This window comes from Opisthocomus hoazin, chromosome 16, assembly GCF_030867145.1.
Source record: "Opisthocomus hoazin isolate bOpiHoa1 chromosome 16, bOpiHoa1.hap1, whole genome shotgun sequence".
Lineage (NCBI taxonomy): Eukaryota > Metazoa > Chordata > Aves > Opisthocomiformes > Opisthocomidae > Opisthocomus > Opisthocomus hoazin.
The window spans coordinates 19,095,544-19,108,016 of NC_134429.1; the positions used below are offsets into that span (position 1 = coordinate 19,095,544).

At 44.6% G+C, this 12,473-nt stretch overlaps 1 protein-coding gene across 3 annotated transcripts in view; it reads right to left on the reverse strand.

The window, feature by feature from the left end:
- DVL1 (dishevelled segment polarity protein 1) overlaps positions 1 to 12,473 on the reverse strand; it is an 89,958-nt gene that overhangs the window by 39,279 nt on the left and 38,206 nt on the right. For all 3 annotated transcript variants that reach the window (XM_075437673.1, XM_075437672.1, XM_075437674.1), the window contains exon 3: positions 1,944 to 2,065. In XM_075437673.1, coding sequence (XP_075293788.1) covers positions 1,944 to 2,065 — 122 coding nt within the window. The remainder of the gene's footprint in view (positions 1 to 1,943; positions 2,066 to 12,473) is intronic.

A 12,473-nucleotide genomic window follows, 5' to 3' on the forward strand; every position in this document is an offset into this window, starting at 1 on the left:
TAAAAAAAAAATCTCAGGGATTTAGGAACCAAGAAGTTAAAGCCTACTTACAGAAGAGGAGGTAATATGCAAGTATACAGCAATACCGAAGCTACAGCTGAGAAAGTTACAAGACAGCACTACTGATCTCTTCAATGGAAACACCACTCCAGGAGACAGTATGCAGAAATGGCACTGAAAACGCCACTGCAGAATCACCACACCAAAAATCCCAAGAATCATCATTTTCAAAAATTTCTGAAGAATTGTGAGTGATCAGCAGAGAACTACGGTCACGCTTCGAGCTCTGGAAGCCATGCTTTACAATAAAAGACTTGAGCAGCTCAACTTCTTTAATTTATCCAAGAAAAACAAATAATTTCAAAATGCAGTGGATTCTTTATCACTTGGAATCTTTAAGCCTAGAATGGGCATAGTTTAAAATGAAATTCTAATAGAGAACCACAGTTAAGGACTCCATGCAGAGTACCTGAGTGAGACACTCTGCCCTGTGTTACCGACATAAACTCAGGTCATCATTAGGCTCTCTTCTGGACTGAAAAAATAAAACAAAACAGCAAAAAGCACTGCAAAAGGTTAAGACCTTCATTTGTGAAGAACCAAAAAAGGCACTAAGGAAGAACAAGTTTTAGACCAGAAGACCTCCCCACAAGTCAAATTCTCTACTGCACTTTAAAACAAGGAAGAGGAAAGGGGTGGGGGAGAGAGAAAGGAGGAAGGCGGTTTGTCTAGGAATGAGAACCCAAGCCAGGAAGCACAACCTCCCGTGCTGCTCCTCCTGACTCAGCACGACCTGTGCAAGTTACTTCACCCCTTTCAGGGTTCCCACGTTTGCTCTGTAACGTGAAGATACCATCACTGGCAGCACTGGGCTGACTGAGGGCAGGAAGGCACAGATGAGATGCTCAGAATACCACAGGAGATGGCAGGTGCCTCAGCAGAGCACAGCTTGCATTTTACCAGCTGGGGTACATACAGGCACCAGCAGTGAGTGGTTCCACAAACACAGACTCGTAATTATTTTTCCAAATAAAGTTTGATCTTGCAGCTGTTACATGTAGGTACAGGCCAGGAAGACAAAGAACTAGCTATATTTGCAGGCCACGTGACTGCGCTCATCTCCAGGCCTCTCCCAGCCAACATCAGGAGATGCATGGACGCAGGAGGGCAGTACAGCCCTTGCAAGACACCCACTGCCAGGCTGGGTTCCTATTTCCCAAGATTTCTTGTCCGCTCCAGAAGGCATTTATCTGTAAAAGACTCATACACGACACTGACGGCTCTGCCAGCCAACGGGTATCCCGGAAAGCAACGGAAACGCATGACAACAGGCAAACCAAGGCCACGCTTCCTTCTCCAAACATATGCTAAGGTCACAGCTAGAACCAGGTCCTGCTTTAAACACTCCTTGTGTGAATTCAGAGGGCCTCCCTGAAAATGAAGGTATTCTGAGGGTATACACTGCACACGGAACAGGAAATAACAAGGCTACCATTAAGCGAGATGACTCCCAGTCTGGCTCTCCCCAGTTCAAGCTGCCAGCCTCTGTAGGCACATGGAGGAGGCGTTATTCCTTATGTAAATTTTTGCTCTTGATATCAGTGTTCTGCTGGCTTTGCATGCTACATAATTATACGTAACGCAGTAATACAAGGTTGTCATCCGTGCACTACAAAAGCATTTTGGGCTACCTCTCTACTTAAGTCTTCCACAGAGGGTTTCAAAGTGAGATATATAGGATATATATTTCATTCTAATGATGACAGGCGCTTTTTCTTCCAATCCCCCTTTTAATTCCTCAGTTCTAATAAGTACATTCTTTTTCTAACAATAACAATAAATAGCTGGTTTGCAGCAGCAGGGAGAAACGTGGGGAAGAAATAGACAGGAACTGCATTTTTTGGTTTAAAATAATAAAAAAAAAAAAGACAACTTGCTCTTACTGGAACGATGGAGGCCGGGAGTCTCCAATGCCGCCTGTTCTCTCAAGGGGTGGCGGAAGGTCAGTGTGGCTCTCGGTGCACTGGGAGCCTGTGTCAGAGTGGGAGCTTTCAGCCAGGACCAGCTGTCAACAGAAAGAAGAGAATTACACACGCTCGTACAGGGTTCTCCACTCTGACATGAGGTGTTCAGCCCCCGCTCTGCTAAACGCTCTGCGAGGTCCAAGGGAAACCAGAGGAAAGGAAGCGCGTAGTGTCTAGCTGCATGGATTCCTGCCAAACTTCCATAAAATCAGGTTACATTCGATCTCAGCATGAAAACATCATCAGCTGGGATATGCAGAAAATTCCTGCAAGCGCCACAATTTTTTTTTTTCGCTCATCTCAGAACAAACGAGCACACCAGGCAGGGAGTGCATTTCTTCCCGTGACTTGTCATGATGGCATTCTCCGAGCTGCCTCAGCATGCAGGCTGTCAGCATTCCTTGCAAAATGCACGCACACTGTCAGACTGCACTCTCAGTCTGGGTTTGCCATGACGAAAATAAAAAGCAAAAGCTGAAATATGACAGTATGACGACCCAAACATGGTATAACTTCTTCTACAAAGCCCTTCGAAACCCTTGAAAACTCACCATCTGGCCTGGACCAATCACCAGATCTCAGAGTTGCCACCATCTCTATTAAGAGTCCGAATTAAAACCAAAATCAACGCAATCTCAACATCCACACACTCTAGGAAGAGGACCAGGTTCCTGATGCTCATCGTACTCGTGTCTCTTGTGCCCATTTTGTCTCTTAATGTTCCCTGAAGGCAGAGCTGAGATAGGAAAAGTCATTTTCCAACCATGCCACGAAAAGCAGGATATGCGGTGTGCACCCTTCTGTAATTCACACTGACCTGATGACTTTTATAAAACTTCACTGCTGTAACTCTCACCCTCAGAACTCCTCTGACACTGGCGGTCACGGGAGCTACGGGCGCCTGGCACCCAGGGTGGAAGGAAAGGCCGCGGAGCGCCCAACACACCGCGCTCACGGAAACGGGCAACGAAGACGCGCTGCAACGACCGACCCTCTCGTTAGGAAGAGCTGCCTGGCGCTGCGGAGTGGCTGTGTATTCCAGGCCGTTACAAGGCAGGGTGTAAGATCTTCACGTAACAACTAATGCTGCCGTGTATTATTTCTATTTCCCATCAACATCCTCAACCCTTCACAGCGGTGCTCCTGGATAATGGAGCACAGGCACGGTCAGGGCACACAAGAGGCTTACTATACTCAATTTTACTTCCAGTAAATTCAAGAAAGAGCATCTCCATTCAGTACACCTAGTGAGATATCTTTAATCAGCAGACAAACAGACAAGAAGAGTGAGTCTCTCTTCCTAGCCCCACCTTCCTGGTTTGTAGCTCATTTTAATACACTGATTGACAGAGGACCTTGCATTTAATTAAGATCTGATTCTATCCACTTCTCTACTAGCCTAGTATCTACTTTTCAGTACTTAAAAAAAAAAATAAAAAGCTTTCTGTTACAGGATCCTTTTTTACACCTAGGTTAAACTGGTTTTCTACATTAATTTTTTAAAAAAATCTTACTAGTGCTGGAAAAAGCTCCTGGCTGAAGCGTACACCCAGGAACCAAACAGAGCAGGTCTCTTCTCTACCAATGACTCAGTAAATCTTCTATAAGAAAATCAGCATTTGTGCCTCAGTTTCCTAACCCAGAAAGGCAAGCTACTAACGATTTTGCACAACTGAGATTAAAATAATTAACATGTCCAAATGCAAGTTAAATCCTAGGGTAGAAGAACGACGCACTGGGTAAAGCACCACTAATAGAAAAACAAACAATGTGCAGTGATCCAAGATTCCTTTCAATTTATCTCTGCAAACAGAATGCGGTGACTCCCAATTAGCAGCTCCAGTTCTAATTCAACTTCACCTGCTAGATTAACTGGTTATTTTGTGTTAAAAAGCATAATGGTGGAGAGATTCCAGTCCTCTGCTATTCAAACCGGGAAGGCCGATGACCAACGTGAGAGGTGGTGCCCAAAATGCAAATGGAATTCCACCAGCTGAATGACCCGGTTACTATTTTAAATGACCGTATAAAAATTAGTCTCCCATTAAGCTGGGCATCCTACGCAGACAAATCAAGGCAAAATGAAGCAACCTGCTCAGCCTCACACAGGAGGTCTATAGTGGCCCTGAAAGCAGACTCCGACTTTGCACACCCTAATGTAGTTCCATACTTTCCTTACTATATTTTGAATGTTTTTGCAAGAAAGGGTAAAAACCCCCGCCCAATCCGGAAGGAAGCTAAAAACGATTCACGTGTTTCAACCGTCCACTGACCACACACAAAGCTTTCTGGCCACTACCAGCAGAAGTCAGACCTGAACTAGTGACCTAGGGGTGAAAAGGTTTCTATCCCATTACCAATCCCCCGAGCCACCTCGAGTCTCTTTAAACAATCTGTTTATAAGATCTTTAATTAAATGAATGCTCAGATAATGATATAGATTATTACCTTTCACTAAGGAGCACCAAGGTCTCAGCTTCCCTCTACTTTTAGCTGTGGAAGAACTAGCCCTATATAAGAGATTCCGACTATAATTGGTTAATTAATCAAGGACTAACTCTAATATAACCATCAGAGAGACGCTAGCTGTTAAAGCAGGGGATGGAGAAGGAGAGGGAACAGGACAGGAGGGGACTGGCATTCAGGATCCAGTATATTACCCCTAAGAGCACACACCATAAATACGAGCAGGCAAACACACACAGACTGTCAAAAAAAGGAACTGCCTGAAGACAAAACAGTTCTCCAGCACCACATGGAGTCAGCTGCATTATTCAAACTCTTATCACCAAAACTAGAGCAACAGAGGAAACACTGACAGGAAAAATAACATGACCTTTCCTAATAACTTGATAATTAAGGTTTCTTCCTTTCAGGCAAGGAAGTTAATGGGAGATGTTTAGAAAGTATGTTGGCATCGTGGAGATGCAAGAATGTCTCTGAGCCTGGCTCATCCCCTGAGGAATCTCTGTGCAAGTGCTTTCACTAACAAAATCAAACCAAGAGACAAAAGAAAAAAGAAAAAGACACTGGGTGTAGGCAAGATCTACACATCTCCTCACCCTTCACATTCTGAATTGTATTGAGCTATGCGAACAAGCACCTGGCCTGAGTTATCTGAAAGCAGGGACACACGTTCCTCCTTGAAGCCTTTCTGCTGATGGCAACATCCGTCCCAAAGCTGAGCTTGATGTGAAGAGAGAGACGAGCCAACCAGGCTAATCCCTTCCATATTTCAGGATATTTGTTCTTTTGTATTTCCCTGCTCCTGGAGGAAGACGTCTTGGCAATGCAGAACCTGTTCTGAAGGCAAGCCCACTGTACTGATCGAGGCTGCAGATCATCTGGGGAGTGCTGCTAAGCAGAAGAAAAATCCACTGCAGCAAAGCAACTCCTTTATGAATATTGCCCCTGGACTGTGATTTCCTGAAGGATAAAGCACTGGGTACCTGCTTCTTATTGACCTTCGGTGGGATCAGAGTCACAAACAGCCTCAGACTACGCCATTACCATTCTAAAGGGAATAGGGCTGCAGAAATCACCCACATTCATCTTTCAGCTGCATTCAGGAAATACACCACATTCAACTTGAATCAGTTCACTACCAGATGCACTGAACTCGAGACATATTCGAACTCCAGAAAAGATACTAGTAATATCTCCTGTTTCCAAGTAGCTTGGTAAAAGTCTTTTCGATTTCAAGTAGTAAATCCTAAGCAGAACAGCCCTGACAATGCAGGGGCCAGTGCCAAACTCACTTTTGCTGTCTCAAGTTAAGGTCCATGCTGCACTGGCTGCACTGACAGCTGCACACAGAGCACACTTACTGTAATTTAGACTCTTTCATGTGTAATTTAGCATTAGAAAAAGATTTGTTGTGCTAGAAAAGAAAATCTGTAGTAGAAGATGGCACACGCAGCAAGAGCCTGGTTTGCTTCCCATGACTGCTACAGATCTTCAGGGAGACCTCGGATCAACTGCTTCACCTCTCTGTAGCTCCACTTCCCTTCTTCTCCTCTACACCACGTTCACTGACGCTTTCCACTTCATTATGGCCAGGACTGCCCTTCATAGGGCTCGGCACGCCGCAGACATCTTAACACACTCAGACAGGCATCGAGGCAGCTCAGGGAATCAGCCTGTCCAACACACATGGCTGAAGATACCAGACAAGAACCAGTCTGGGAAGGGGGAAGAGGAAACACTGGTACACTCTGCTCTCATATTCTCATCTGGCTGAATATTTATTAGTCTACCAGCATGAAAACTACAATGTTTAAATTCTCACTGGTACTGAGAGCAGCAGCAGCTCTCCGTATTTCTCCCAGCTCAGGGAGAGGTGAGGGACTGATAACAGTAACTAAAGAAATGCCCCAAAAGAGCCATTTGTATTTTTGACAGCAACTTCAGAACAGCCACATTCATCTACAAGTTGAAAGTAATTACTTCCTATAAAGTCACAGACATCTCAAATCCCAAGTCAAAGCTTCAGAGACATGGCCCATTATCCACATGAAGGCTGCTCCCGAAGGACCAATTGCACAAAAGGACTTGCTGATGAGGCCCTTCATTCCACCAGGAATTCTGTCAAAGACAACAGGAATCCACATTGCTGGAAGGCCTGAAAAAGCCTATCAGGAACGTGATGTTTATTTTAGTAACGAGAACTTGTCTATGCCGGGTAGATTACACTTCCCCCTTTCTTCCTGCTGAAAACTACAGCACATTTGCTTGTGGCTTGCTCCAGCCACAGCCCATAGATACGCAGAGCATACAGGATCAAGCTTATATAGCCTGGAAGTCAGAAGCTGTAACAGGCTAACAGGAACAACTTCAAGAAATCTGTGGCTGCCAGGTAAAGGGTGACCTTCTTCAGTGTTCAGAGACAGAAAGATGCAGACCGATTTTCAAAATAAAATTGTCAATTCTATCTGTAATTTTATCATCTGCCACCTTCTATCATCTAGAGAAGATATTGTACCTTCATGAAAAATGGCAATCTCAGATTACTCCCTGATTCTGTTAAACACCTCAGGTGCTTGCTTACAGCACAGTATAGTAGGCTAGCTGTGAGACAAATTCAGCTTCACTGGCACTTTGCAGCAACTTCTCTTTAGACACCAGATTACCTGCCTCTTGGAGCACATGTGGAGCAAGAACAGGAGGGGAAAAAAGGATCTGCAATCCTATAATCCTGTTTCCACGCCTCACGCTTCCAGATATTTTCAGCAGGTTTCTGACTTACTTTCTGTGCATTTACACATTCCTCACCCCAGCTAAAAACCTGTGTACATCGGAGCAACGCAGAGACCTGGGCTGAGTGTACCCACGCTTCCGCAAAGGACAGCAAGTACTTCTGCCACATGACTGAGGAAGTCACATTTCCTTACAGGCCCTTCCTCCACCTGGTGCTGATCACAGTTAGAAATAGGACAGCATCTTCCAATTCAAACTTGGATTAAATCTGATTTGAGAATTCTTGTGCATATCAGACCAGAACCACCCAACATTAGCAAAGAGAAGATTGTAAGATCATAGAGCTTTGAAGCTTCCTCATTCAGCACATTGTTTCATTTGTTCTTCGAGCCCCCCATCCTTCCTGTTAACCCCATTTGCTTCTTCCCCATCTCTTTCTCACAGAAATCCTAGCACTCCAGCCCCAGCTGCCCCTTCAAGGAATCCAATTCTGCTGTAACAGGACTCAGATCCTTCCCTAATAACTCATCCAGGTACCTTAAAGCTCAGGAATGTTTTCAGTGATCCTGCCTCCCTTCTCTATGAGCTCTAAACATTAGGAAAGAAGACACAACATTGTGTTAATACCCTCCTCGCTTTGGGTCAGATTTCATGCACAGCTCTCTCTTTTCTCCTGTGTGATAATTCAGTCTGTCAGCTGATGAATGAGGGTATGTACGATCTGTGAAGAGAAGAAACAGGTCCTGAAATCAGTTCATTTTATACGCAAGAAATCACAAGAATCTGCTTCTGTGGATTCTCCTTCGCTGCCTCAGCTTTGCAGCGAAAGGCAACAACGCACTTGCTGAAGATGATTCCACAATCCTGAAGCTCCTGTGTTGCCTTGCGTGGCAGAAGACTAAATGGTTCTACCCAACAATTTTAATTGCAAATACAATGTCCTAAAAGCTAGCATACAACCAGGACCAGTACTATCTGCTGGCACTCAGACACTCGGGAAGGAAGAAGAGAAGAGCAGGGCTCACCGAAGGCTATGACATCACTGCCAGCCAACGGCAAAGGCGGCGCATTCCCAGCAGCCAGGCAGGGAATCGTTCCCAGATGTTGCGACGCCTTCCTAAAAAACACAGATAACGGCCAGGCAGCTTTGTGCAAGCTGCTGGCAGAAGCCACTCGGCTGGCTCCGGTCTGGCAGCAACGAGAAGCCAATTCTTTCCGCATTCCCAGCTTCCACTCCCGACTGTCCCTGGACTGCGCAAAGAGAATCGAAAAACATTGGAAGCTTTTTGCGAAAAGCCTGAAGGTAATGAGTTCTCTTCCATACAAGCTATTTTTCCAAATTGCCCAGTAAGGACCTGAAGCTGAAAAAACAAATAAGCATTAATAATTTCACTCAGGTGAGCAGTCCCAAAGAACTCAAAACAAATTATCCCCTGAGAAAAATCGTACCCTACGTGGTGCGTGTGTGAGCAGAACAGGCACACGTATCAGCTGTTTCTTGCAGAAGATGTCTTTGTGTAAACGCACTTACAGTAATTACTAGATGAAGAACTCTGTCATAGAATTAATGCTAGTCTCTGTATTGTTGAAAAACCTAAAGGTCAGCCACTGAAAAGGAACCTAGTAAGCAGTAGCCCTCTGTCCCAAATTATTCAGTCCTTAAAAAAAAAAAAAAAAAAAAAAAAAATCACAAAAACAACCCAAAAAAACTACCCCGAACCAAAAGGACAAGATCTAAGCTGCGGAGGAGAAAAACAAGGACACGGGAGGGATGGGGAGGAGGTTTAAACAGCTAATTAGGAGCAGTGATTCTCATTCAATACTAATCTAGCTGTACATGGGAGTTCCCAGGGCAGCCAATGTAAGCAACAACTAAAGACTTGCAGCTCCTCCCTCGAACATCTTCCCCTATGGAAATCAGTCCTGCAGACGACACCAAGATCAAAGATCCTACATGTGACAAATAGAAGGATTCAAATGTTATTAACAAAGATGAAAATCTCCAAATTCTAAATGTCATTCATCTTGTAAACTTCAAAGCAGCCACTGTATCAGTCAAGAGGGGAGTTGTGGGCTAAGGGACAGCTAAGCTACACCATGTGCACTTTGTGTTCCAATTTTAAATACGTCACCCCGATATGAAATACACACACATATATATTGTGGTAATTTATAGTGAGGTTGACACTTATCACAGATGGTTTTGTGAGAGAATCTCAAGCTGTCTGCTACCAGCTGATGCACATTTTATAAGGCAGGAGACAAAGGAAGCTCAGATCCATCATGTTAAAAAACAGATAAGGAAATAGCTCTGCCCAAAACACCTTTTTTTCCCAAAAGGTAAAGACCAGCTTCGCTAGCCCTGAAAGATATGTCTGCAATTATCTGCTCAGTTCCAGTGAACAGGATATTAAAGGGTTCGAGACTGTGAACAATTGACTTACAGTAAGATTTACATAAAACTCCTCCAGTAATTAGCAGCAAACAGCGGCTGATAAGCACTGCAATTTTATGGGTGTTAGTGTGGAAAAAGTAATTTGCAATTCGTAATGCAGGTCAGACACAGATGTCTCAGCTGATTGTGCAGCAGAGGGAACCGCAGCCCTTGTCCCCATCATCTGCACAAGGCACACTGCAGGGTCCTCGAGAAGAGAGCCACAAATTTGGTAACAGGCTGATGGGTGGGAAGGAAGGGAGGAAAGAGTCTCCTCCGTCTTTTGAAGCAACGGATCTCTCCACACTGCCTGCAACCGTCTGTGCTCCCTGTCTCTGCCTCAGCCGAAGCGCAGGGGTTTGTAACGCACCACGTCATTCTCTGCTGCGCGGCAGGGTCTGTGCAGAGCCTACGCTGGCACAGCACTCGCAACAGGCTCTACAGTACTAATTCTCTGAAACAATTAATTTAAGCCACGCATCTAAATTTTGCGTTTAGATCTTTGCAACAGCATCATTCTCACCATCAGAGACCTGGCTGCTGACTCAGACTGAACCGATTCTCGTGTGTTAAGTTCCTGGGCTGGCATTTAGCAGAAAAACTATTTCACTATTTGTCATCGACCTAATGTTATTCCACCTAAGGAAGAGCAGCAAACTGAACTCATTCTTCTCCTGAAGAAAAGATATAACAAATGAAGGAGAGATTGTGTTCTGACTTGGGAAAATCAAATTTGTCTTTATGTTGTCTGTTAAAAGTAGATGAGAAACTGCCTTAGTCTCAGCATTGAAGAGGATGATGCAAGGATCAGAAAAGCTTCAGAAAAAGCAGTGAATGCGTTCACAGAACAACTGGACCCCTGGAGACTGTCTGGTCCAACCGCCCTGCTCAGAGCAGGGTCAGCTACAGCAAGGTGCTAAGGACCTTGTTCAGTCAGGTCTGAGGTACCACCAAGCACGACGACTGCACATCTCTGGGCAAGCTCTGGTTTACCACCCTTGGACAAAAAAAGTGGTTTTTATGTTTGAACAGAATTTCCTTTATTTTAACGTGTGCCTGTTGCCTCTTGTCCTGCCACCAGCGCTGCTGAGAAGAGCCTAGCTCAGTCTCCTTTACTCCCCCAGCAGGTACTGGTACACATTGACAAGATCTCCCCAGGCCTTCTCTCCTTGAGGTTAAACAGTCCCAGCTTCCTCAGCTTCTCCTTGTATGCCAGATGCTCCTGTCCCTTAGCCACCTTCAAGGTCCTCTGCTAGACTTGCTCCAGAGTGTCCAGGTCTCCCTTGCTCTGGGGAGCCCAGAACTGGACACTGCACTTCAGAGGGGTCCTCATCAGTGCTGTCGGCAGGACGGCAATGCCCTTCCTGATGCAGCCCAGGGTGCTGCCGACCTTCCTCGCCGCAAAGGCCCGTTGCTGGCTCACAGTCAGCTGGCTGTCCACCAGGGCCACCATTAAAGGTTCAAGAAAATAAAATGTTACGTTTTTTAAAAAGCTACCTCCAACTTGTCCACACACTCAGTTTAAAAAAATGGCAAGAAGGAAGATTTTAGGATTAAGTAATCAGACGATGAGATATCGGCTGCCAGTTGCAGAAGACTTTCTACATGACCTTGAAGGGGAAGAAAAAACCCACATAAAAAACTTCTGTGTCTCAGTTCCCACTCACCATGTGGAAAAAGCAAATACTTGTGACATACAAAGAAAACACAAGATTGAGGTCTCTGGATCAGCACCCGTGTCTCCCACCATACCCATGTACAGTGCACGGCACAAGCAGAAAGAAAGGAGCAGAGACATTGATCCTGTGGCAGCCTGCAAGCAAAACTGTAATGTAAAAAATAGGAATGGGTGGGAAGATTCGAAACAAGGTACAAATCCTTGGAGCAAGGATTCTGCCGCCTTCTACTTTTGGAAAGCGGCCAGCAACCTATACTGGAACAGGAATCACAATAAATAGAATTCATTCTTAAAATGCATTTCAGAAATAGTAACATTTCTCTGAAATTAAAATAGTAACAGTCACAGAATTAAAACATAACATTTAACTCTAGTGTATGCGTGCGTGCGTACATATATTTTATTCTGATCTTACAGTTCCTTATAATCTCCCGTTTTTCAGCTGGAAAACAAAAAAGGCATATATTTTCAAATTTCATATTATTTAAGAAGCTGAGGAGAAAATTCAGCTCTTGCCTTGAGATCAAATGCCCTTGGGTTTTTGGTTGGGAGAGGGAAGGAGAAGGAGGTTAAAGAATTGGGATGTAAAGGGGAGTGAAATAATCCACATCCTTATTCATGTGGAATAGTTTGGTGTTGGGGGTTGTTTTTGCTTAAATTCCAAGAACGCTGGCCCTTGTTGGAACAACCTGAGTCAGATTTTGCTGCACAGAACAGCCAAAATAGTGTATACAAGCTCAGAAAGAGTCATCGGTGTACTGAACCACCTATGAAAAAGATGCCTTCTATAACTAGACCGCACTGACAAAAACAAACACTACTGTGCTCCTGAATGCATTAGCAAGAAGAGACCCAGTTCAGGGATGCAGAAGGCAATTCGAACACCAGCCTGTGAATTCATATTTATCAGTTCAGCAGCATGGCAGAAAGGGGGAGAAACACTGAGGAGCAAATACAGTGCAAGTGTTCTATACTGAGAAGGAAGACAGGGGTTCTCAGGATTAATTTGCTCTCCTGATAAAAGCTATTAGATGTTTCTATGCCTTTGCTTTTAAAACAAACACTGCTCTCACGCTATGGCAACATAAATGACATCTTCATAGCCTTTTTTTATCTGAAGCTTCCGGGATGCTCCCTTCAT